The 27,860-nt window shown below is 36.3% G+C and overlaps 1 protein-coding gene across 8 annotated transcripts in view; it reads right to left on the bottom strand.

Moving 5' to 3' along the window:
• Positions 1–10,684: 10,684 nt before the first annotated feature.
• The window catches only part of LOC145660847 (NEDD8 ultimate buster 1-like), a 405,125-nt gene continuing 387,949 nt past the window's right edge, over positions 10,685–27,860 (bottom strand). For all 8 annotated transcript variants that reach the window (XM_081726271.1, XM_081726294.1, XM_081726280.1 and 5 more), the window contains 2 exons: positions 27,651–27,807; positions 10,685–11,212 (listed from right to left, as the gene is read on the bottom strand). In XM_081726271.1, the coding sequence (XP_081582397.1) occupies positions 11,203–11,212; positions 27,651–27,807 (167 nt within the window). In that variant the 3' untranslated portion in view covers positions 10,685–11,202. The remainder of the gene's footprint in view (positions 11,213–27,650; positions 27,808–27,860) is intronic.

Raw genomic sequence — 27,860 nt, 5'->3', positions numbered from 1 at the left:
AGTGTGACATTATAGTAGAAGCTTAGTTCGATTCCGGACTACAACACTACAATTTAGGAGAATACGGTCAACAACCTGACGCAGCAAACTCTACTTTTTTTTTTTTTGTAAATAAATTATTCTAGCCTAAAATTTTCACTTGAAAGCATGATGTTTCCTTCATATTAAAGGAAACGCAATATACCTGTACGTCGTAGCTAAATTCCTTCCTTGGTCTCACCGGATTGATCTTTTGTACTGGATCACATTTCTCAGTTTTTCAAATTCTTTTCGTTGTTGTTTCTGGCCACAACTAGAATTCCAACTTCTAATTTTAGTTAATTTTATCAGCATCTTTTCTTCCTTTATCGCAAATCATTACTACCGAATTAAGCCGACCGCCACGGAAAAATATAACGTTCAGGAAGATGCAAGTCAGCCTACTATATATCACTATATGAGGACAATACTAGAAAGTTTACTTCCTCTGTCAACCATGGACTCTTTTGATGTTGTTCACCTGAAGAAAATTTCACCTACAAGCGGAACCTGACAACTCAGATATTCCTTCAACCAGGAGGAAAAGTCATGACGTTGCCATCTTGAAGATTATTGAGGAAGCAACCACGAGATCAAAGAACAAAGCTCTAATGTCATGTGAAACCTATATCAACGAGGAAGAAAATTACGAAGTAACCAGTAACCTATCTATATATGGAAGTATTGTCCTGGATAAGATAGAGAGTGTGTGGCAGAACTGATAAAATTACCCAGGAGAAAATACATCGAGAGAGAATCCATCAGTCAACCGATAGAGACAACCACCGCTAAAACCAGCGTAGGAATGAAAAAGATCGTATCTTGCACCTTGACCAAGGTAAAGCAACAGCATTTACTTGGCAGGAAACGTCTAAGAGTACTAACACTCTACATCCTAACTAATCGCTATTCTTTTTTAGCTACGCACTATTTTTATTAAAAGTATTTCTGTGGTTTCATTTATAAACCTCAATAAAGTTAAAGATATAGTACCTGAGCACATCTTCAACGTCTTAATTCGAGTCCAAACAATGTCAAATATCTACTAATAACTTATTTTTTGATTCCGACTTCAGTCAGAGGTGGGGAATCCCAAACGTATCTTGGATTCGAATTAGCACTTCCTTTAACATGAATTAAACTTTTCATTCACATTATGCTTTCATGTGAAAGCTTTTAGTTAGAACAATTTATTTCAAAAAGTAAAGTCAAAGGTCATGAAAGTGCAAATGTTACACTTGACCATTTTATGCCACCTCATGGAACACTAAACTCCAATCCAGTTCAATTATTGCTACTTCTGTAGTTTAATATTTCATAACAACCAGGTATATTACAAAAGTATATTGATACGTGTTCAACCAGAGTAAATAAACACGATTTATATTTAGTGCATGTGTATTTCATTTAATTAAGAATAAATAAATCATATCTACTCGGTCCAGTTTCAAAATATTCAAATTAAATTTCTTTATCTTTGGGATTTCCTTTCTTAAAAAAAAAAAATGTGCACCGAAATTATTTATTGCTTTATTAAAATCTAACAAATGTTACTTCGAAATTTTCTCATTTACTATAAATGCTATCATACCTAGTCTGTATGAATGGCGTGTGAATGAGAATTTCTTTTACTTATCTATTCTTGAGAGATTTCCAGAGTAATCTTGATCGTCAAAGCCTGCTACAAGTCACCAATTGATTCTATAGTATGGTATCTAGTCTTCTAGGTTTGAAAGGTTTAACGTATTAGAGCTAGATCGAATTAATGAAACTGTGGTGACAAATGCCATTTTGAGAAAAAAAAAAGTTTAAGTTGGGTTGGCAATATCATTACTTTGGTGATATCGCCAAGAATGTCAAACAATTCCTCCTGTCGATATTTGTATCGTACAAAATTTCAGCTCTTTATCTATTAATTTAAAAGTTACAAGGATGTTTCAAGATACATTGTCTACTTTGTATATACTCTCGAAACATCAATACAACATATGAGTAAATGAAATTTTCCAGTAAATTCGGATTTATACCAATACAACACTAAAACTACCATTTATTTCATATACGTAATGAAAGGTTAACGAAAACATATAACTCGTTAAACCACACAGGAACAAATCTGTATAATAGTTTCCATATTCTGTCAAACTTGCAGTTGTAAAGATAGTTTAAATTATTGTTCATGTGTGGTGTAACGAGTTACATGTTCTATAACACAAAGCAATGCCCTTAATCAGATATTTCAGAGTGAAGAGTAAGACTGAAGATTACTTTGTAAGTCAAGTAAATATATTGTAAACTAGAATTAATAATCAAAAACTTACATACCACCATTTTAGTAGTATCTATGAAGGGTTTGCTTAAACATTTTGTGCCCTCTGACGAAGCAATGAAATTACACTTTGTAAACCGGAAAAATAAGTAAATAAGTACAAAATAAAGAAAGAAAATTCTATCTAACTATACAGGATAATTGAGATTTAATTTTCTGTCGAAAATTATTAATAGCTTCGTAGTTTATTGTGGTAAGCATTCTTTGCTAAACTTCATAAGAAGAAGTGACTAAGCGTGAGGTCAGGGTTTTTGCTGATCAATATGTGAACCACGGGTACCCAGCGAACTTCTCGGGAATTTGTCGTCGTGCCACTCATGGAAGTTGACAGTAAAATGAAGGAGATGTGTTGAAGATAAGGCTGTCAAAACATTTTCTTGCAACATGGTTAGGTAATGATCTGTGTCTTTTGTGTTGTAAGGACCAGTCCACAACATTGTTGAATCTTACGCTGCTTCAGCTTATGAATTTCAAGCAACTTTCATTTGTTTTCGTCAAAGTGACCTTTTCGTGCCCAGAAATAAAAAATGTAGAAAACTGCACATCCTCCACATGAGATACAGCTTGGTCACTTTATAGAGTGGTGTTAAACAAGTGATACCAGTATTCATATCAACAAAGCATAATCTTTCCATAACCCATTTGTTGGCCACAGATACGCTGCAATGTTTTTAACAAATGAGGGAACTCCTTGAAGATAGTTTATATGTGACGGGTTTGGTCACATTCAAAAACGGTTTGGCGTATTCACTTTCTGTTACTTTCAGTAAATACTTTCTATAATATTTGAACATCATCCTTCCTAGGGTATTGTGAAACGATTATTCTACGAGCATGCATCAGATTCTGTAGTCGCGAGCCTGAAAAAGCTATTGTTGATGGTCTAGATCAGCGTTTCCCAACCGGTGTGCCGCGGCACACTGGTGTGCCGCGAATGGGCCGCTGGTGTGCCGCGAGAAAATCGAAACAAATTATTAATTCTATACGAACCAAATTGCAAGACAGGGGAAAATGTATATTTATATTTCACATTACTATGAACCTCTACTATAAATCTACAATTTTAAATTTCATACTGTGTTACTTTTCTGTACATTTTTAATGTTGAAAAACGTATTTATCATTGTCATGACCATTATTACTTCTTTATTGTTGCAGACTATTTCGTAACTTGAAATTTTAACATATCATTCAATAAATTCAACAAAGCAAGCATGCATACAAATTACCTACATTTGTGTTTTAAAAGTATAGGAGATTTGTTTATTTGTTCGTTATTTAGTGATCTTCCCTTTTAGTTAGAGGTTAGATACAGTTTTCGAAAGAGAAAGTGGATTTTTAAAAACCCGAGTCCTATATTTCATTGCTATTGTTTTCTATTTTAAAATTAGAATGAAAAATAAGTATAATGATTTAGCACGGGGGGGGAAATCAGTGATCGAGCTTTCTTCTCTGTAAGAAGGAAATTAGTAATCACATTAAAATACCACGGTAATTATATATATATATATATATATATATATATATATATATATGGGTGCCACGAGAATTCAAGTTACACCTGTAGTGTGCCGCAAGTTGAAAAAGGTTGGGAAACGCTGGTCTAGATATTCAGTAAAGAATGCAATCTACGAGCACTATGCCATTATCTCTACGCTAGCTATGATTAACTCGGTACGGTCGGAGAATCTTGTTATGATTAACTACGTTACATTATAACGAGAGGCCAACCGAGCTCGCTAACGTACCACCAAGTTTGGATTATTCTAGATTACTTCCATCACTGTAAGGTAAAACAAATATCTGCACTTAAAATTTGCAACTGTAGGGATCATAATACATTACGTTTCACGCAAACACAAGATCCTTTTCAAAATTCGTACGAAGTTTCCAATAGCAAATTAATTCTCAACCACCTCGTAAAATAATATTCTGGAGCGAACTTCGTATCTAATAGCCCAGTCAATGAAGGTAAAAATAAGCTAGATGTCGGAAGTAATTCCCGGAGAGCTGAATTTTTTCCTGTTGAAAGGCTATGATGAGACATGTAATTTCCCAAAAGTCCCCGGTTTTCCCCCTTGTGCTTCCCCCCAGCCCCCCTTAAAGGTGAATTTGCCGTCTTTCAGAAAATTAGCCATAACTTCGAAACCAGTGGAGCAAATGCTTCGCATTTTTTTTTTTAATTTTCTTTGTCTAATGTTAAGCTACAAAAAAAGTGTCTTTCATTTTTAACGAGAAATGTATAGTTTCGTGGCAATTGTGTCTTAAAAACAACAGTTTTTCGGCAGGAAAAATTCCCTTTATTTATTTATTTTTTTTTTCTATGAGGTAAAGTAAAAAAATGTTTCAAATGAAAGTTTTAGATCGAAGTCTAAGCTTTAAAACGAGGTATATTATGATAGTATTTATTTGACACATAACGAAAAAAATAACAAAAATGTGCTCCACCGGGTCAGCGAGCCTCAGTGCTGGTGTAATCCGACGAAATAGTACAGTGAGCTCAGAAATCTTAGTAAGAGCATAGAAGAGTTATGTACAATTTTTTACCCGATAAACTTAATTTGGATGGGAGGTATAAAGAAGCAACCTGGCTGGAATGGGCTTATGAACATTATTTGCAGCACCAAGCATTTTTCTGAATCTACATGTGTTATGGCAATACCATTTATAAACTTAGACCCAAATAATATGTCTACCATCTATTCTGCTTTATCTTTTGCTGCAGATCAATGTAGAAAAAGAAATCAATCTTGCATTGCTACTTTTAACCAACCATTGTATCTTAAAGCAACAGAAATCGTAGAAAGGTCAGATCCTAATAGTGACTCATCAAAGGTTATTCTTAGATTAGATGGATTTCACCTTTTAATGTCTTATATGGGATCAGTGGGCCGCATAATGGAAGGAAGTGGCTTACAAAATCTATGGGAAACTGTTTATGGTTCGGCAACTGTTAATAACATGTTCAGTGGGCATGCATATTCTAGAGGAATAAAAGCTTATTGTTTAACTGTAGCGTCTCTCATTACGGTAATGAGAGAAGAATTCCAAAGATTGAGGAGGACTGCAAGAAATTAGAAGACATATGTCAGCAGCTTATTGACAAGGAACTGGATTTCGAGCAAATTAATCTGGATGATGAAGCTACAGAAACTGTTTTAAACATTGAAACAAATTTTGAAGAGATTAAAAAAAAAAAAAAAAATCTAGCAGGACAGCAAAGTTTTGGCTAAATCTAATTAAGTGCATAGATCTTATGTTGAAATTTATATTTACAGAAAAAACTGGCAACTGGAACATGCACTTGAGTACAGTAGTAGACATGCTTTTATACTTCCATGCTGCAGGCCACTTGCCCTATGCTAAATCCGTGCATTTATATGCTCAGCAAATGTTGAAACTCGAATCTAAACTATCAAAAGAAGAATACGAATTATTTACTAAACAAGGTTATTTTCCGTTCGCAGGAATGGGAAATATTGGTCAGGAACTTGGACAGACATGATAATAGAACAATGCCTAATGCGTCCAATGAAAGCGGTGGGAGGTCTGACGCATGGAAGACGCATGAATGACAAATTCAATTATTTTGTTGATGTTTTCTTACATAATTTTAACATAGCATTTCCATTACAGTTACGGAAAGATCTTAATAACATGAAAAAGTGGGTCACGCAAGGAATAAAAGTTTCAAAGCAAAAGCTTATATATTATCATAAACTTAAGAAAACCTGTTTTAATTTACCAGCTAAAGTTATTTCCCATATAAAAACATACAAAAGAATATATCAGAATGTTATTCGAACAGCCAAAAGAATCCACAATGACACTATAATACACGGATACAAAAACAAAATGAAAGGTGCGTGGAACGTAATAAACAATTCATCAAAGACTGTTCCAATGCGCGAAATATCACAAGTTAATTATAGAAATAATTCTTTTGCTGATCCTGCTGCCATTACTGAAGTCTTTAATCAGTATTTTCTTAATACGAATTTACCACCTGGAAAGTTGGATCTCGCTGTAGAGTCAAATATTCCATGCAACAAACATAGTATGTATGTAACTCCGGTAACTGAAGAAGAATTGTTGGACTGTATCAAAAGGCTTTCTAGTACCCGTTCTGCAGGTATAGATGAAGTCCCATCCCTAATTATAAAAAAGAGTGCGCATTTAATAGTGAAACAACTATGCTTTCTTGTAAATGTATCATTTGAATCAGGCGTTTTCCCCGATAGATTGAAGACTGCAAAAGTTATACCTTTGCACAAAAAAGGAAATACTTATGATGTTCAAAACTATAGGCCTGTTTCTATTTTGTCTGTTTTCTCGAAGATTTTTGAATCACTAATGTTATCGCGCTTGAGAAATTTTATATCCTGCCATAACCTAATCTCGTCTTCTCAACATGGTTTCCAAAAAAACAAATCAATTGATACAGCGTTGTTTAACTTTATTAAAGAGGTTTCTACAGTACTCGATAAGGGAAAATATGCAGTAGGTTTATTTGTTGATTTCTCCAAGGCATTCGACAGTGTTCAACATTCTCTTCTACTGGCAAAACTCCAGAAATATGGTATTAGGGGTGTAGTACATGAATGGTTTCGCTCGTACCTGACAAACAGAAAACAAGTAGTAAAAATACAAAAAATAATTAACAATAAACAAGTCACATTTTCATCCACAACTGCTACTATCTCTGCTGGTGTTCCTCAAGGCTCAATTCTTGGGCCAATTCTTTTTTTATTTTACATAAATGATCTTGTTCAATATATGTATCCCCAACATATTGTACTATATGCTGACGATGTAAATGTCATAGTAACAGCGGACAATACAGTTGAACTAGAAAGTAAATTAAAACAAACTGTGGAGCGTTTGATAAAATGGACATCTCAGAATCAACTGCTGATAAATGCAAAGAAAACAAAAGCACTAAATTTTCATTACTCATGTACACCTCGAACAGTACCACCCATTGTGATAAATTCAACTGATGTAGACTATTCAAAATCCACTAAATTTTTAGGTGTAACAATAAGCAATAGGCTTACATGGGATGCACATATTACTGAGCTAAACAGCAAATTAAGTCGTATCTGTTTTGTCATTTATAGACTACGTGGTTCAGTGTCAAAAGAAACTTTGCTGTTATTGTACTATGGTAAGTTTCAATCATTGTTAAATTACGGAATAATTTTCTGGGGAGCCTCCTATTCCAGTGTTACTACTTTTCGTCTACAGAAAAAGGCAATAAGATCTATTTTTAATCTATCACCAAGGTCCTCATGCAAAAGGGTCTTTCAGTCAAATAAAATTTTAACTGTGCCTTGTCTGTACATATACAAAAGTATCATATATGTAAAGAGAAATGAAAGTAGTTTTCTTCATGTTGACGATGTACATTCATACAACACACGACAAAAGAATAACATATTCACAGCATACCAAAACTATGCGTGCACCAAAAGAAGTGTTCTTCCTATGTCCGCTAAGTTGTTTAATAAGCTCCCAAGTTATTTGAAGAATATCAAAAACATACGAAATATCAAAAATGAACTATTTAATTTTTTGTGTAACAAAATGTATTATCATATTAATGAATACTTGGGTGATAGTTTGTAAAATAATGTAAATCAATTATATTGAAATGTCTTATTATTATTTGACAAGTCCTATGTACTGGTCTCTGACCAATAATGTACGACATGGATGAATAAACAATGAATGAATGAATGAATAACAGATAGTACTTTGTCAAAATGAATTCATGGAACACCGTACTGTTTAAAGATACAAGAAGCCTTAGATAAATTTGCAGGAACAGCCTTAAATTTTACTGAACAGCATATTGAACTGCGGGAATCAAGGAAAGAAAGAGATAACAAGGATATTGAGAAATTTACATTTTGGCTGAGACAGCACAACCCTTTTACCAAGCTTTCAGGGGATCTCGTGTCTTTACATTCAGACTTTGTGTCAAATGACAGTGTTAACAGTAATAAAGCTTATGAAGTGGGTTTGGCAGCTATGAAAAAAATGAAAGGTAAGAGTTTTGGAGAGCTAAAATTGAAAAGAAAAGATATGGTAATTACTCAAACCAGTCATAAGTCTGTATCGGTTCGATCATTAAAATCCACAACAGCTTTTTAATAGAATTTTGTGTGTATGTGACAGCCCCAATAAACTGAAAATATATTTGGAATATGAATTGGCTCTTGTACCTCCATCGATTTTTGATGATACTTATCTTCGGAAAGGAACTAAATCGTCTATAGTTAAAGCATTTTCGGAAGGAATCGTTGAGCAACCATGCTTAGAAGATGCTGGGATAGTTATCGATGGAGGTTTCCTTCTTCATTATGTTTCATGGCCTAAGGATGCTACATATGGAGATGTTGTTAGGAACTATTGCTCATTTGTACTGTTTAAGTATGGAAATAATTGTACGGTGGTGTTCGATGGTTATCCAGAACAGGCGACTACGAAAGATGAAGAACACCAAAGGAGGACACTGAAATATTTCTCATGCGAAATACAGTTCGACGAAAATACTAAATGTGTCGTAAAAAAAAAAAAAATAATCTTTTCTTTCTAACAGAAAGAACAAAAAGAAATTGATTGAATGCACATATAAAGAATTGGAAAAGGTTGGATTAACAGCAGTTATAGCTGAAGAAGATGCTGATACTGAAATTTTAAGGACTGAAATTGACAAACTTGATACCTTTTCCAGAGTGATTGTTGTTGGAAATGACACGGACATTTTAATATTGCTAGTTGCATTAGCACCAGAGAAGAGACCCATTTTCTTTCGAAAAGATGTTGGAGGAAAGAACCCGTCAAGCACTTGTTTTGATATCGATAAATTGAAAAGATCCAACAAAAAATACAGACAAGCTTCTCCTTTTTGCCATGCTATTTCTGGCTGTGATACAACTTCGTCATTTTTTGGAATTGGGAAAACAAAAGCAGTTGAATTAATTCAAAAAAACACAGAGGCAAAATGTAAGGCAGAATGTTTTCTGCAACAAGATGCATCAAAAGATTCTCTTGTCGAGAATGGAGAAAAGTTTGTTCTTTCAATGTACGGGCTAAGTAAATATTCAACTTTAAACGAAGCTCGTTATTTCAGATTTACAAGACTAACTGCAAAGACTTCTTTGAAGTCAAACTTTGATTTAGCTAAATTACCACCGACCTCAGAAGCGTGTCGTCAGCACCTCTTCAGAGTGTACTTACAGGTGCAATTGTGGTTAGGCAACAAACTTAATCCTACTGATTGGGGTTGGAAACATGAATATATCAAAGAAAGTGATGGAAAAAGAAGAGTCTTAAGACCGATACTAAGTATGAAATCTTTTGCTCCTGATGAACTCCTAGCAATAATTTCATGCTCTTGCAAGGCAGCGGGTGGAGATTATTGTCGCTGCAGAATATCTGACTTTACCTGTTCAGCTATGTGTGAGCACTGTAATGGGTTATCATGCAACAATGTACCTCAATACAATGAAGATTTTGAAGATCAATTACACGAATAATCTGGCTTCATTTTAAAATGAATATTAGAAAACATTGCACACAGTATTCTTAGGTTATAGTGGTGGGTGGGTGCTCCGTGATGCTGTTCTTGTTAAGAAAGCTGCCGGTTGTTGCCAGTCAGGGACACGGCAGGTACATAGGTGGTAGATAATGGTGGATATGAGAGTAGGGAATAGTCCCCCCGAACTAAAACTGGACTTTTTTGATCTTATTCCTATGAGGCTTGAAGCATATTCTTATGACGTTCAAAGCTACATTACTCAGCTCTAGATTTACGTACTGTGACAATATATACCTCGTTTTAAAGCTTAGAATTCGATCTAAAACTTTCATTTGAAACATTTTTTTTTACTTTACCTCGTAGGAAAAAATTAAAGGGAATTTTTCCCGCCAAAAAACTGTTGTTTTTTTTTATATAAGACACAATTGCCACGAAACTATACATTTCTTGAGAAAAATGAAAGACACCTTTTTTGTAGCTTAACATTAGACAAAGAAAATAAAAAAAATGCGAAGAATTTGCTCCACTGGTTTCGGAGTTATGGCTAATTTTCTGAGAGACGGCAAATTCACCTTTAAGGGGGGCTGGGGGGGAAGCACAAGGGGGAGAACCGGGGACTTTTGGGAAATTACATGTCTCATGATAGTCTATCAACAGGAAAAAATTCAGCTCTCCGGTGAATAAAAGAATGAATGAATGAATGAATGTTCCGACACAAAACCTATTTTGACTGGGCTATAAGTACAGCATGTTTGTACTACTCATCACTAACTAATATATTACTACTAACCTCTATAATAATCTTTTATTTATTGATCAACTAGGTAATATTTTTCTGAAGTACAAATATTGGCACAATTCATCTTACAATGAAAATATAATTATAGAAATCAATCATACATACTTAATGAGTTAACAGATAATGTACAATGCACAAGAGAAAATTTACACTATTCTATTACATTAAAAATACCATTGATTCTTATCAACTGTTATGATTTCTTTTATTATGAAATTATATTATAATAATTTTCATAGTTTAATCTCACATACAATTTATTTAAATTTTGATAAAAATACGAACTCTGCACTTTCATATTTCAAAAACAAACATAACATTTATATTACATTGAATATTTGGAACATCAGTAATAATTCTAATATAAGAGTTGTACAATTCTGGATGGTTATTAAAGTTGTGTATCTTGAGGAAGGAACCAGAGTATACCTTTGTTCTTGTACTCCAATAGCCAATGATTCAATCGAAAATAATTAAGCTTTACTTCTCTTTCCTAATGGAAATCTGGTACTATTCAAGGCTGAAAAAGAAAAAAGTTATTTAATTACACTTACATTAATAAAGTCGTACACACCTGTTCACAAAAAGCTGGAAACTCGTTCAGAAACTAAGTCCGAAAAAGTGAGCCTAGATCCGTCACAATTCTCGCAGATCTATACACAGAGAATTGCATTTTCCTTCCGTTATTTATATAGACACTAGCTGCAAACCGTACTGACATCCGAGCAGTGTAAAAATGTAAAAAAACTTATTTCTGAGATTAATATTGATTGCACACCTCATGCACAGTTCCAATATGCAAAAACAATCAATATCTTTAGTAGAAATTACTGAAAAAGACCGAATGACTATTTAAAACTTCAAGTGTCAATCTGCGCTTGGAGCAATACAATTATCAATATTATAACGCATTTCCTTCTAAGTGCTTCCGCAGCCAAGCGGGTTTAGTAGTGCTGATTGAAATTTCTGAAGTGAAGGGCGACGGTTCGAGCCTCCGTGCAGGTGCGGAGAGTTCGTTTTTATTTCTACCTTTTTTAAAAAAAAAATATATGGGAACATTGTTATAAATATAAATTTCTACTTTGAAGTGCTTGGAAAAACAATCAGACGAATTGTCACTTTTCAAATCTCTGTTACATTTACTAGCCCGCCATTTTTAGAATTTATGTATAAAAACGTTAACACAGACGTCAAAAATGTAAATTATTCATATTCTATACATATATATATGTCTGTGTATGTGTGTGTGTTGTGTGTCACACAACTCTGTAACACTTTTTTTTTTCGTGAAAAATGCTGAAGTACGAAAACAGACGTATGCCTTGTCGCAGCAGACGAGTTTCTCCACTTAAGCTTACGAGTAATGAAATCACCTACAGCCAAACAGCTGTAATTCATTCATTAGTCATGGCTCATCGTGGTCAGAATGTTCGCGAGCAGCTTACTGCTCTTGTTGAATACGGTGGTATGAGTGTGAGACAAGCTAGCGAACGTCTTGGTGTTCCCTGTTCTACAGCATATACTTGGTGGAAGAAATACTCAGAAACAGGTAACGTGTCTAGAAAACCTGGCACTGGCCTTCAAAGGGTTTCAACTCCACAACAAGATCGGGCCCTAATTGATGTAAGCCGTCGCAATCCTTTCATGTCATCCCGGCAGTTAGTGATAGCGTCTCGTTTTCCTGGCTCCTTCCTCACCACTCGGCGACGCCTTAAAGATGCAGGGCTTCACGCATATCGAGCCGCGTGTAAGGAGCAATTGACGGATAGTCATAAAGTTGATCGACTAGCATTTGCTGAGGCAAATATTGGTCGTAACTGGGATCATGTAATCTTCACAGACGAAAAGATATTCTCTTCAGCAAATGATGGTCCTCGACTTGTGTATAGACCCACAGGAAAACGTTACGATCCACAGTACATGCACAGAACGCATCGAATGGGGCATGTTACTATTCACTGCTGGGGATGGCTGTGTAAGGATACAGTTGGTGAATTACACCGTATAGAAGGCCGATTGAACAGCCAGAAGTATCTGGATATTGTGCAGTATGGCTCTCTCCCCGCTGCGAGAAATTTATTTGAAGACGGCATTGTAGAAGTTCAACAAGATCATAGCTCAATACATGATTCCCATCTAGTTCAAGCCTGGTTTCAAGAGGAACCCAATGTTGAGCTAGTCGACTGGGTCCCAAGAGGATCTGACTTGAACCCAATGGAAAATCTATGGGCGGAAGTTACAAGAACTCTACACGAAAATTGGCCTGATCCCCCACCAAGGACACCTGACGCACTTTAGGAGTTAGTTTCTGACGCGTGGGAAGAAATAGCACAGGGACATCAATATGTCGCTAGCTTGGTTAACTCATTACCAAGAAGATCAAGATACGTCATCGAAGCTAACGGCGATTATACGAGATATTAATACCTGAATAAAGATTTGTCTTCATACCCAGGTGACCTTCGAGCTCTTTCAAGAGCTCACTAAGTTTTTCCATTTTTCCTTTAATATTGCTTTCATTGGGACGTTTGCGTTTCGTCGGAATGTGCAATATATATTTATTTCTGCTCCTTTGTTTACCCTACACAGATAGTCCAGTGGTTAGCACGTGTGCCTTTGGTGTGCAGGGCACCGGGTTCTACTCCCGCTGGGAGAGGCTTGTGTTTTTACCTATCTGTGATAATTCTGTGTTCGTGCCCCTGTTGTTAAAGAGGTACTGCTAAAACTATAAAGCCGAGTAGAACAATTACAAATAAAAAAATCAGTTACTGAGAAACGTTCGGTAAGTCAGTTTTGTTTTAATATCTAATGCCTAGCGCGTTCGTTGTTGGGTCTTATAGTCGCGGGTTCAATTCCCGTTAAGGGTCCATTAAAATTTTACTTGAACTAGAATGTATTTGCATGAATCACCCGTCTTCTTTAGCCTAAAGGACTTTTAAACGTTGAGGAAAGTATATGGTAAAAATGAAATAAATAATAAGACAGTAATAATGTTATTAATCTGTATCTATCTACATAGGATATAAATGAAAAAGACGTCGTCTATCAGAACAAAAAATTGCTTAACCGTTTGAAATGATTTTTATTAGTTAACATTTTCACCTACCTCTGACTCATGGGCACCCGAAGGGGGCAAGGTGGGCCGCCCTCTGACTCACGAAATGTACACAAACAGAATACCAAACATAATATATAGCAACCATGAAGATAGCCCCTCCTAGAACATTTTAGGGTGCCATGCGCAGACTGGCTTGTTGTCACGCCATTTTTATTAAGATACGTATCCTAACAGAGGAGAGAAGTTAAAATTTATGCCAAAAATAGAATATCTCACATTTGTGAGATGAACTTGGCCCCATGCCGTTAATGTCGCCAATATCTAGTGGCCCATTTGCCGGTAAATGTCGATCGTCGACATAGCGACGCATCAAAAGATTGCCGCTAGTGTCCCTGGCGGCAGGGTTTCGCCGAGTCGAAACAGACATCTAGAGTAGGAGTGTTGCAGTTACCACCACGTAGCGGCGATGACTTCTTTTCGGTCCGTCTTTCGATTCGTCGCGGAGAATCGGCGAAGGGACCGAAACGACTTATCGCCAGTCATTGCATGCGTTTATTATTATATATTTGTTTTTCCTGACGAATGTTCCTAAAGTGAGCTCCGGGTCAAGAGTAACCCATGTTTCTACGTCACAAGGTTGCTGTTTCGCGCCATTCCGGGAGAACTTTATATATTTTTTGTAAGTGCTTTTTAGACTCATCTCAATGTAAATGAATCATGCATATAGGCTATTTAACATATTTTGGTGGAGTAATTTTGTAATTCATTGGCATTTCGTCGCATCTCTGCCACCGGTGGCCCACTGGTGGTATAATTTTCAAAACGGAAGTGGGGCCACCGCGTATCGTTGCAGTGGGGCCATCAATTTTTGGCGAGAGGTCGCTAGTTACCCATCAATGGTCCACCGACGCTTACGGCACGGGGTAACTCTAAATTTAATTTAATTAGGAAATCACTATAGTTGCTATAAGAACTAGTTTTTGAACTTAGACTGTGTAATATTGGTTTTTTGAGGCAAACATTTCCTAAGTTCAACTTCGAGTCTCTTCGGGAAACAGTAAACCAAAGATGATAGATTCGAACCCACAATCCAACGTTCACAATCGAAAACATTCTGTAAATCTGTATTTTCCTCTTTTAAGTGTAGTAAGATATGTTGATCCGTTATTAACTGTACTGTAGAAACAATTCATCATTGTAATACTTAAGGATAAAGTATTTCGAAATTATGTATACATGGGAGCACATGGTAGTTGCCTCAATCCAGCTATAATCAATGCCCTCAATTTCCTTCTTGCAGTTCAAACCGATTTTCCTGCAAGCTGTTACACAACGGCAATTAGTCTAGTTGTCTACGTGTCGAACTGCTGAGCCAAAGGACGAGGGATCGAATCTCGGAGATGGACATGTAAATTTTTATTACTTGCAGAATTATACATTTCACCCATAATAAAATGAGCATTAAAACAGTTTGTGTTTCCATTGAAAAGTAAGAATTTACTTCAAGTTAAACTTGAGAGCAGTGAAGCAAAACGAATTGGGCTCATGGTTGTCCGAATACCTGACGATTTGAATAAACCATACGACACGCCTTTAGTATGGAGTTAAAGAGCTTTTTGATACGTATAAAGAAATCTCACTGACCTAAAATCCATAACGAAATAGGACCTACCAGAAGCTTCAACACCATGTCTGCGTCGCTTCGGTGAACACTGTATCAAAACTTCCTATATAAATTCCACTCACTTGACGTCTAGTCAGTCGACCGTACTTGGTTTGTTAGCTAACTATATTGAAGGGGTATAGACGAACAATATGCAAAATCCATTTTTCAATTTTGTCAGGAAACGAAAAAAATGTGACGCCCTTATGTTTCAGAATTCTTGAACTTTTTTTTTTGGGGGGGGGGGGGGTAAATTTCACTCATCTGCTGTAAGTAGTGACTACTGCTGTTAACCATTGCTTTCTTTCATTTTTCATTTACACATCCTATCCTCTTTCAAGTTCGGTTCCACATGCCATTTCATTTAGTTTCATATATTCTGTTCGATTAAATACACATTCCTCATATGTCCAAATTAACAAAACGGTTCTCTTGCTTTCTTTCTAATAATGATGATTTAGATTTCAAGAGAGTTAATTTTAAATAAACCTGCAACCAATTTGTTAATTACTACGAGCATTGAGTTCTTCCTCATTGTGTGTTAATATATATTCTTCAGTGTTTACATTCTAATAATAATAAATATTTATGCCACAATTAGATATAATTCCAGTATACGAAGGTTAAGTGGGTAATAAAGCAGTTCAAGCCAATATCTTACTTTAATCTGTATCGTAGATTACAATTATCGTTAAAAGAAATTGAATATTCGCATCCAAAATTGATTTTATCTAGGCAGGATGGATAGGGATGCGCACGAGACAAGATTTGAGGCCGTCTCGTCTCGACAATATGCTGTAAAAGTGATGTCTCGACTCGACAAATGTATATTTTTCTATTGGAAGAGCTGTCTCGACTCGAATTTTGTCAGGAAAATTCTGTCTCGACTCGACTCTCCGCATCCCTAAGGATGGACAGTTTGAAGAGCCCAGTATTCCAAAGCTGGCGGGGTAACCAACTACGCCATTACGCAACATCTATTTCAGATACAACCATTATTATACACTTCATTTTCACCAGCTTCTTCTTATAATAACTATATCGATTTCCTACTTAAATTCAATTATAGATAATTGTTTCTTATGTAGCAGCTAATATTCATGCTATACAGTATAAAACAAGTACACATTCAATGTAAATAAATACAAATGTAAGATATTACAGATTACTGGCATTGCGATTTAATCCGATTTTAAGCAGTACATATTTTCTAAATAATTGTTCAAATTGCTTTATAAGAATCCAGATTATGAGGTACCCTAAGTTTTTGTAATGAAAAAAAAAAAAAAAAAGCATATATATATAGGTGTATTTTAGGGGACTTCTGAGCTTGATCCCACCCCCCGAAATTTTATGTTTATTCAAATAAAATATTGTAAAGTGAATGAAATATCTTGTAGAATGTTCACATTTCCAAGAATGAAGTTAGCAAAGCCCCCCAATATATATATATATGAATAATTTTCATGTTGGACGTGTGGTTTTAGGTATTCAACTGTGTTCACATTTCTCATTTTAGCGTTTTCGTATATCAATTATGGACATGACGGGCTAGTAAATGTGACAGGGATTTGAAAAGTGACAGTTCGTCGGATAATGTGTTTCCAATCACTTCACAGTAGAAATTTATATTTATAAAAAAATTCTCATATACTTAAAAAAAAGGAAGAAAAGCTTTAACTTTCTCCACGGAGGCTCGAACCGTCGCCCTTCGCTTCAGAAATTTCAGTAGCAGTACTAAATCCGCTTGACCACAGACGCAACTTACAAGAGATTGTGTTATAATATTGAAAATAGAATCGCTCCAAGCACAGGTTCCTACTTGGAGGTTTAAATATCCCTTTTCTGTCGTTTTCAGCAATTTCTACTTAAGATAATGGTTGATTTTGCATATTGGAATTGTGCATGAGGTGTGCAATCAACATTAATCTCAGAAATAAGTAGTTTGATTTTGTTTTTACATTTTCACATCGCTCGGATGACAGTACGGTTTGCAGCTAGTGTCTATATAAAGAACGGCGGGAACATGCAATTCCCTGTGTATAGATCTGCGGGAATTGTGACGGATCTAGGCTCACTTTTTCGGACTTAGTTTCTGAACGAGTTTCCAGCTTTTTGTGAACAGGTGTGTACATATAGAAGGAGAGAAAAAAATTCAAACTTCTACGTAGACAAACTCGAACATGACCGCTTACACATACTCCAATAATATAGCATGCTTCTTCTTCTTTTTTCTTTGCTTTTTTTATTTTAAGTATTTGACCAACTAGTTCAAGTCAACTGTCTATGTACAAAGACACTAATTTATTCTATTACAATATACCGTCGCTTTCTAATGATTACAGGTTCTTCTTGGGCTTTTGCTTACAATAAAAATTAGGAAGTACAAGGGGAAACATCAGAGCATAATTTCGAATCCGCCGGATCTGAATTGTAATCTCGAATCCAGGTTTGCATTCATAATTTGAATCTTGAATCAAGAGTCGAAACCGAGATTTGGATTCTGAGAATTTCTATGGAGTCAAAATATTTTGATTCAGCTTATTCTGATCAAAGATTCCAAAAATATTTTTCTTCACTTGTAAGGAATGCGTCGACAGGTACATTGAAGCGTTGGGGACAAAAAAAACCTATATACTTCTGTGTACTTATTTTCACTTCCTTCATTTTCTCATTCTGTCACCCAAACACCTAAGTCGAATGTACATACGGATTGTTCGGTTTATATAAGACTAACTTAGAAACGCCGCTGCTATCTGGGGAATAATGCTAAAAAGACATATCTGCTGTGGTGGATAATAGTGGAAGTTGTAGGTGGATGAATATCATATATGAGTGTCACCAAGTGGTGCCTAAATTAAACCGATATGGAAAGGAGTTATTTTTCCTATACATACCTAATGAAACAGTGTTAGAAGAGTCGATTCGCACTCAGGGTGACAAGCTACTGTGGCCAGTTACACAAACCGAAAGATCATGGCGAAATGGTCGTCCAGAAATACAAGAATGAAAGTTCCAAGGAACGTGACAACCGTAGTGCTGCAGCGAACCTATCAACTGGCGTGCGAGGAAAATCCACCGACCCAACCAACATGTGATGGGCCAGCGATTCAATTTGGCACCTTTAACTGTGCACAAGCCATTCGCAAGTTGCATAGGCTGAAGTACGTTCTAAGGTCCACATACACTACTTCCTTCTGTGCAACACTATAGAACGAAAAAGTATGAAAAGCATTTGGCGGGGTCCTGGAGACAGTCGTGACAATGTAGGAAGCGTCCATTCATCTCACTGCTGGCGCTCCCATTCAGGCGCTGACAAACCTTGGTAGCAATGTCAAGGGCCGCTGCAACTTTGTTCGTCATTGGAGGAAGTTGCGCACATGTGTTTATGGTAATTACGGGATTCAGTTACACTGGGTAGTTGCTGATACACAAGACTAATGAAACGGGAAGGTAAATGCAAAATATTTCCAGAAATTCATTATGACAGTTATCTTTTGGATCTACGTCCCACAATTCTATGGTGGAAAGCCAATCAAGTGAGGATCCATACGCACACGGCTTCAAGTCATACTGAGGTCTCTCGTGGCTATGTTAGTAGCGTTCGCGCCTTTGGCGTATGGGACCCGGGTTCAATTCTCGGCGGAATCTTTTTATTTCTCGGTTCGGATCCCACGTTTAAACTGTGGGTTCACGTTTCACACAGTTTTGCTGCTGAACGGGATGCTAAAGTCAAATCCAATTAAATTCAAGTCATTAGACCAAAATATCTTTGCGTTTCTATCAGGGAATGGAACGGGAATTAGTCATTCCGTCATTCCGTTTAAAGACTTTTTTGAAAAGACCTGATACTATTCTAATGGATCTCTGAGGCTTTGCTCTATTGAGATAATATCGCCTCCAGCATCATCATCCTCGCACCCTTGCTAGTCGTTTTTCAGCTTGCAGAGCGGACTGGGACCGAACTTCCTTGCCCGTGCTTCAGCGAAGTTTGCTGGAATATAAACCTCGATGTCAGGCGATAGTTTATACTTCTGGGGTTCAATAGAACATCATTTGTGGTGGCGACAAGGTTACTCGTAAGGTACTCCAGGTTAATCTTCAAAATCGGTCTTAAAAAACTGCAAAACCTTTCGTACTGTAAACATTAAATTTTACAACTTCTCTTATTCACCCTTTATTCACGAAACAATTAGTTCTTCTATAATTTTCTAACAAACAGATATGATATTATTTACAGATTGTTGAATTGTTGATTTGTTCGGAAATCTTTTTGCTGCAGTCACATCTTTTATGCTTCAGGTGCTCGAAATACCATCTACCCTAATTTGTATTAATTATAAAGTACAGGATATGGAAAAGTTTTTTTTTTTTTTTTTTTTTTTTTTAATTGAGGAAATCCTCTAAACTTATTCCTGTTAGAGTTTGGAACACATGACTCCTGCTTGCTGAAACTTATGTACCTTTCCTTCTAACATTCTTTATTTCTCTTTTTGTTCTCAAAAATACTAGGTTTAGGTCAGTTTTCGTGAAAAAACATACTTCGTAACAATGTCTGTGTGAATACTTGACAACGCGTGAACAAACGACCACACTTGAAAGAATGACAGTTGCTATGCTCACGAGGACCAGCCGAGGATTATGGGAGTGAATATGAGTAATGGTTGGGAAAGAGGGACTTTAATTTTGTCCAAAAGTATATTACTTGTGTCCTTTCTAGCCAAATAGTTAGCGCGTGGTCCTAGGTTTTATTACTTGTGGAGGTATTGAATTAACACGTTCGCTGCGGCAGTGTAAAACCAGGGTCTGAAAAAAAAATCCTTTTTTTTTTAAAAAAAAAAAAGCCCAACCCACCTGGGCCCATATGGTTTCTTTCGGATATTTTCGAGTTTAATTGGGTTTTTTCGAAATATTTCAATGCCTTTGAGGTAGAAGTGTTAAAATGTGATTTATATTTCAAGATTATCATTGTCACAACTTGCAACCATTTTCTATTCACTGCTGTTTTGAAAAATGACTGTCATTTTGAAATTTTACGTTGGATCGCCGCCAAAATATATACAGCTAATTTAGAGTGTCTTGTGCTTCTACTCTGAAAATTTCAACTTCAAAAACCGAAAATTGCGGCGTGGATACCCGCTATTTTGGAAAAAAAAAAAAGGCCACTACTTTGAAATTTTACGTTGGTATGCTGCCGAAATCTGTATAGGAAATTTAGTGTGTCTCGTGATTGTACCTTGAAAATTTAAACTTAAAAGATGGAAAGTGGTACTTCGTTATATGTATGGTACAGGCAGACGAACGAACAAACGTAGATCGAATCATCCCAATAGCCTCAGTAACATTCGCCAAATATGTACACCAAATATATTAATTTAAAACAAATCTATAACTCATGTTTTATAAAATAAATGTTTCAAAATGTCTTAAATAAAAATTAAATATTTCCTAGTGTCAAATAAATTGTTTTACTGTTGAAGTTCACTTCCGATACTTTGTGTGTTCAATTGGGAATTTCCTGAGCACTTGTTACATGACTGTTCTCCCAGAAAATTAATTTAAAACAATTAACAAATATGCAAGGTGTTTCAAACAACACCGGCAACGTTTGGGAGGTGATTCCTGACACCAAGATAAGACAAAAAGTATAGACCAACCTAGGTGCACAAATGCTTCTTTTCGGAGTTATAAGCTGCCGAAAACATGAAAAAATAAACTTTAAAGGTCCATAGCTCCACAACTATGGAACCTACCAAAGACGGGTCAAGACTTTACTTAGAAACCAATGCGTGCGCTATCCAAAAATACATGTTTCTGAATTCTATGCTACTTCCGCAACCATTTTTATAGAGGTAGTTGGTGAGTACTTCAATTTAAAAGCCCCCAGCAAACCAAACCTCCCTCTATAAAAATTCTTGCATGAGTACCGCAGAATTCTGAAATATGTATTTTTGGATAGTGCACATCTTAGTTCCTAAGTGAAGTCTTGACCCGACTACGGTAGGTCTCATAGTTTTGGCGTTATAGACCTTTAAAGTTCATCTTTTCATATTTTCGGCAGCCTATAACTCCAAAAGGAAGCATTTGTGCACCCAGGATGGTCTATAATTTTTGTCTTATCTTGGTGTCAGGAATCATCTCCCAAACGTTATCGGTGTTGTTTTGAAACAACCTGTATAATACATATTTCATAAAGTACATGTTTCAATATGACTTAACTGAAACTAAATATCTTACAGCGTAAAATAAATAGTTTTATTAGGGGCGCGGTGGCTCAGTGGTAGAGCGTTTACCTCCGGTGCTTGGGGTCCCTGGTTCGATCCCAGCTCGCGCTGTGTGGACTGTGGTGGACAAACACTGTGCTCGTGGGTTTCCTCGGGGTTCTTCCGTTTCATCCCACTTTCTTCATTTCTCATAATCAGCGTCTCCTCTAGCCTAACCGGTATAACCGTGAGACGTAAAACAAAGATTTCATTTCATCTTTTTCAAATAGTTTTATTGTTGAAGTATTCAGTTACGATGCTCTGTGCGTTCAATTGCGGAAATTTCCCGAGCACTTCTTTCGCAACGAAGGGTTTATTATTATTATTATTATTATTATTATTGCTAGCTGAACCTGCGCTCTCTACACAGCGCATCATTCGCATATGGAAATAAATCTCCTTCTCATTCCTCACAACATCTATACATTCCCCTTTACAGACACAAGTAAAAGACGTCTTGATTAAAAAAAAAAAAAAAAAAAAAGGCATTATAAAGGGGAGATTTTTCGATTATTTTTTCTCAATATCTCGCACCGTTTGCAAGATTTGAGCCTACTTCCGGCTGGAGTTTCTAATTCATGTACAGGGTCAGTCCTTAAAGTAGTAGGACTGATTTTTTTTTCTTTTTACAGACTGACGGTGGTTACTACACCTGTTTTTGGTTGAGATGGGTCTCAGAAAACGCAGGAAGCAGCGCCAGTCGGCTTCCAGCCATAGCAGGGTAAAGATCGCTCGTCATCGTAACCTCTGCGAGTGACCCTCGTCACGCTGCGTCATGGCCAATCTTTTGGAACAGCGTTACGCCATGAAATTTTGCGTGAAGCTCGGTAAAACTGGAAAAGAGACTCATGCAATTATCAAGACGGCGTACGGTGATAACGCCATTGGAAGATCGAGTGTGTTTGAGTGGCACAAGCTGTTTAGGGAGGGGAGAGAAGAAGTTGAAGACGCTGCACGGTCAGGACGACCTTCGAGCTCCAAAACGGAGGACAATGTTGCAAGAGTGAAGAATTTGCTGGACAGTGACCGAAGATTAACTGTTCGCATGACTGCCGATGAACTTGGCATTGCTAAACCCAACTTCACGAAATTGTGCACGAACAATTGGAAATGAGGAAAATTTGTGCAAAGTTGGTGCCGCGAGTGCTGACAGGAGAGCAAAAGGACGTTCGCAAACGGATCTGCCAGGACCTTCTCGAAGAAGTGAGTGAAAATCCAAACTTGTTAGACAATGTGGTGACTGGGGACGAGACGTGGACGTTTGAGTATGACCCTGCGACCAAACGTCAAAGCGCGGAATGACACACCCGAAATTCCCTACGCCCCAAAAAGGCGCGCATGACGAAATCAAAAGTGAAAAACATGCTCATTTGCTTTTTCGATTCACAGGGAGTGATCCACAGGGAATTTGTTCCACACGGACAGACTGTCAATGCAGTTTTTTATCTCCAGTTCCTGGAACGGATGAGGAAACGCATCGTCCGCGTCCGCCCAGCCATCGCCAACTCCTGGTGATTGCATCATGATAATGCGCCGAGCTACACAGCCTTCCGACTAGTGGCGTATCTGGTCCAACCTAACATTGCAACCTTGCCTCAGCCACCCTACAGTCCCGACCTTGCCCCACCACTTTTTCCTCTTCCCCGCCTCAAAACCACCCTGAAAGGGGTATCATCACGGCTCGGTAGAAGCATTACAACAGGCCGTGAGGAGGCAGCTGAACAGCATTCCAGTTTCCGCCTTCCAGGAAGCGTATGAAAACTGGAAATCCCGCTGGCAGCGGTGTGTGGATGTAGGAGGATCATATTTCGAAGAATATTAAGCGTAAGTGTTATTTCTGTCAATATCTTATTTTTAATTGACTCAGTCCTACTACTTTAAGGACTGACCTTGTATGACCAGTATTTTCTTTCTTCTTGCATGCAGTATTTAATAAGCAAATACATTATATATACATAAATTATAATGTCAGTTATATATGGTGTTCATTGGGCAAAACACTCCAAAAATAAAGATTCATCTTAGACTGAAGAAATTGCTCTCCTTCCTTTTTCATTATTACTTGGCCATGAAACAAACGCCTGATACATATAAAACTTCTATATACAATAATGTGGCGTTGGAATGTCTAATGCGTAGGATATGGTGCTTTAGTGTTTGTTTTTTAATTTCAACATTTCCAATGTACCCGTAAAACTGTAATAAAGAAATAGTGGCCATATTTTTTAAATATTCAATTAGAACTGGACAATCGACGCAAAATTTGCAATCGATCAGTGAAAACGGCATCTTTCTAGAGCCTGTAGTTTCCGAGATCTCATTGTCGAAAGGATTAGCCACAAACATATAAACTTCCAGAAACATATAGTTTAAAAGAACTTCAAAGATGGCAGCACAGTTCATTTGCATTGCTTTTGCAGAAGGCTTATTAAAATGCAAAGGCTTTGAACAATAATTTAAAAGGATAAACCTTATGGAAAAGATGTCTTTAAGTAATTTATTTAAAGTACACATACTTTAAAATATTTGTCTTTGTTACAAACGTGAAATCAGAAATAACCATAAATTAAGGGTTCGAAATCAAAAGTTATAGGTTGGAGCTCAGGCGCTTTTGTTGCTATTGTAACATTTTAATATATAAATTATAATTATTATTATTATTCCCGAAAATGGAAGCTTTCTTTACTGTACAAAGAAACTTCCACTAGTACAGAAGCTTGAATCCAGCACTTGAAATGGTAAGCGTTACGTTAGTAAGCGAACTCTTCGAAACTCTGAGAATTAAACTTCTTAAATTTGACAAGAATTTTTACGCTACTGCTGCTGTTGATTCTACAGAATGCTTATTTGAAAAGTAGCAACAAATAACTAAAGTAAACTGTTGTTGGAAACCAAACTTTACTGAAGAATACTTGGGTTACCATCAAAGGTAATAAAAAATAATATTAATAGTTTTATTAATACACTACATATTTACTAGTAGTACCAGCAACTATGGCCCTAAACCCATCAGACGTATGAGGATAACGTCCTTCGGAGTCGCCGAGTGGGCGAGCACACTATTCACGGAAAGTATTTTCTAAAATATAAAATTGCATATTTTACTTCAAATAGGCTACAAGCACAATCCATACATTAATTTGTTCTATAATTATCTTAATCTAAGGTACGACTTTTTTCTTTCTTTCTTTCTTTTTTTCCCTACATTCAGTGCATTCACAACTTTATAAGGTCTTACGTTGATATTTTTTATACCTTAACGTGAAAGCACCTAATTCGTCGAAGAAAAGTCCAAAATCTAATAAAAATCACTTCCAATGTGATCACCTTAGTTATACCAATAATATACTAACGAAAAGCTCAAAAACCCAGGTGGGTTTTTTCATGTGGGTCCAACTCTGTGTAAAACCGAGTTTGGATCTAAGTGCTATACGAGTCACCGCATGTTTCGTTGAATGTTTGTCTGACGGTGCGATACGAGTCAGCAGCGACTCGTGCAGTCGTTCATAGATCTTACTTTGAGCTTCTCTCCACAGATGACGACGCGGTATTTCAAATTCACACTTCAGCCATCTGTTGACAGAATCTGAAGCTACGTTACGTCAAAGCAGGACGCGTCACCGGTGACTCGTGTAGCACATGGATGCTAGTAATATTAAAAATCTGTACAAACGAAAATACCAGAAACGCACAGAGGTGAACGCACAGAATGAACAGTGATACTTTCGATGCTGTTTAAATTCAAATTCAGCACCCGCTGCTTGGGAAAGGAGGAGGGATATATATATATAATTTTCACGTACTGGAGCATTATGTGTTTTCTCTGTACTTTAACATATAATTGTTAGATGGGCGCTAAGGTTCCTATATTTTCAGTCCCTTTTAATTTACAAATTTATATGTTTTAAGAATTTGATGCAAGCAGTTCAAATCAATGAAAATTGATAACTCGTCGCTATCGATCAAATTCCAAAATAACATTTTAAATTGAAACAAAAGAAGAGGTACATCTCACATCGACAGATAACCAATTAGATGTACAATAATTAAGAATGCGTCTCATAGCATTATCCTTTATATACCACCATATATAATTATCCTTTCATAGAACTGACTAGTATTGTGAGATGTTAAGGGTGCAAAGTCAGCAAAAAAATTTCCAAATTTTGGGAGGAATAGGTAATTATAAAAAAAATTTAAAAAAAAATCGAAGGAGTATTTGGCTCTTTCCTAATTTTGGGAAGGAGATATCTTAGATTACATTCTAATTTAGGTATATGCTAGCTTACATCTGAAAATTTCGGAAGATAGACCTTAGCCCGGCATACCTCGCCCATCACCCTTGTAAATTTGGGAAGGATGTATTAGACCACAAGATCACGTTGACCCGGGCTAAGGTAACTAGTTTAAAATTTTGAAATTATGATTTTGGCAATACCCATCTTGGTTTAAATCGTTCTAGATAAAGGCTTATGACAATGTCTGGGCTGGTAGGTACCTTTGATTCACCTTTGTCCGAATCAAGATGGCCTTCCCAAAATTTTGAAAGAAAATTTAGGAAGCATAACATTTGGAGGTACCCGTCTTGGTTTAAGATCTCAAGAACGTAATCTGGTCTAAGATACCTCTTTCCCCAATCGGTAATAATTTTAAGGTCACAAATTATTGATAGAATAATGTATATACTTAAAATTAGCTGTCTAATATGAATTTTGAATGTGCTCTTGTCCAAAATTTTGGAAGCGGTGCATTGGCCCATCCTGAAATTTGTAGCAATACGTTGGCCCATCTTAAAAATTTGAGACCTTTACACCAAAATGTATAATTGAAATTTAGTTGTTACGCATTAATTTCAAATACATCTCTACCCAAAAATGTTGCCAGAATCACGTTGGCTTACGCTCACAGTTCCTGGTTCACTTTAGATTTTAAGCTACAAAGAGAGAAAGGCAATGTACACGTTCAGAATGATGAATTATCGACAGAGCACATTTAATTGTTTCAATGCACCTTACAGTCAAAATTTTGTGTAAGGTTAACTGATGAATTCAAGACCTCTGAAGATGACCTTCCAGTACAGGGCATTGAATAATAATGAAACGTTATACATGTTCAACAATTTATTCCTTGTCTTCAAAAGCGAAGAAACGAAACTTACTTGTATTAATAAATTCTAACACTATTCTGAATTTATAGTATTCCTATAATTTATATAAATCTCAATTGCTTACTACTTCATTTAAACTTCATCTAGTATTGACTAATCATACAGGGAGTTTAGAAAGACCATACTGGAGCCTGTGATGCTAAATTAGTTTGTTCTTAAGGTTCTGACATTATTTTACGATGTTCCGTAGCATCATGTTTGATTTGTCCATTTACATCTTATTCATTATTCTATTCAATTTTTGAATGACGCCCTGAAATCAAATATCCACACCTTAAGCTTTATTTTATTTTTATTTTATTTTATTTTTTTATTTTATTTATTCTTGAATGAAATGGTTAAAATTACAGTTTTATAATTCTGTTTGAAAATTTTGTTTAATTCACTGCAACCTGGTAGGAGTACGTTCCTTAATTTTAGCTATTTTGTTCTATGCATTGAACGGTATCTTAATAATGTAGTACATATACACAAATTGTGGTTGATATAAGTACATCTATATATATGTGCCGTGACAGAGGTAAAATATATACATAATATTTAAGAGCAGTAACAGCATACTGGGGTGTGGTGGACAAACATCATGTGCGTGGGTTTTCTTGGTGTTCTCTTGTTTTCCTCCCATTTTCTTCATTTCACCATTATCATCCATCTTATCATAACGGTCTCCCTTGGCCTCGGAGGGCTTAAGTAACTTACGTATAGGATATTTCAGTGCAGTCACGCAATCTTACATGATGTAACTGTAGCAAATATATAAATATAACATGTCTGATTTTAAATACCGATATCAGAAGTTTGACTTACAGATGTTTCAGAAGTTGCTTGTATTCCAGAAGAAACTGCTCCTCTGGTATAAGAGTTAAGTCTAGATGATCCTCCTCGAACGTCGAAATACTTTCAGCTAGTCTTTCATAAGCTAGCTTATCCTGTTCGTTTCGAGCTTCCGAATCTGAGTCAGAATCTGGAAAATAAAATGAGTTGTATTAGTCCAGGGCCGGCGCGAGGGGGGTCGAG

Source organism: Thermobia domestica, chromosome 1, assembly GCF_964235325.1.
Source record: "Thermobia domestica chromosome 1, izTheDome1.hap1.1, whole genome shotgun sequence".
In the NCBI taxonomy this organism is placed as follows: Eukaryota; Metazoa; Arthropoda; class Insecta; order Zygentoma; family Lepismatidae; genus Thermobia; species Thermobia domestica.
This window is presented reverse-complemented; position numbering and strand designations above follow the sequence as displayed.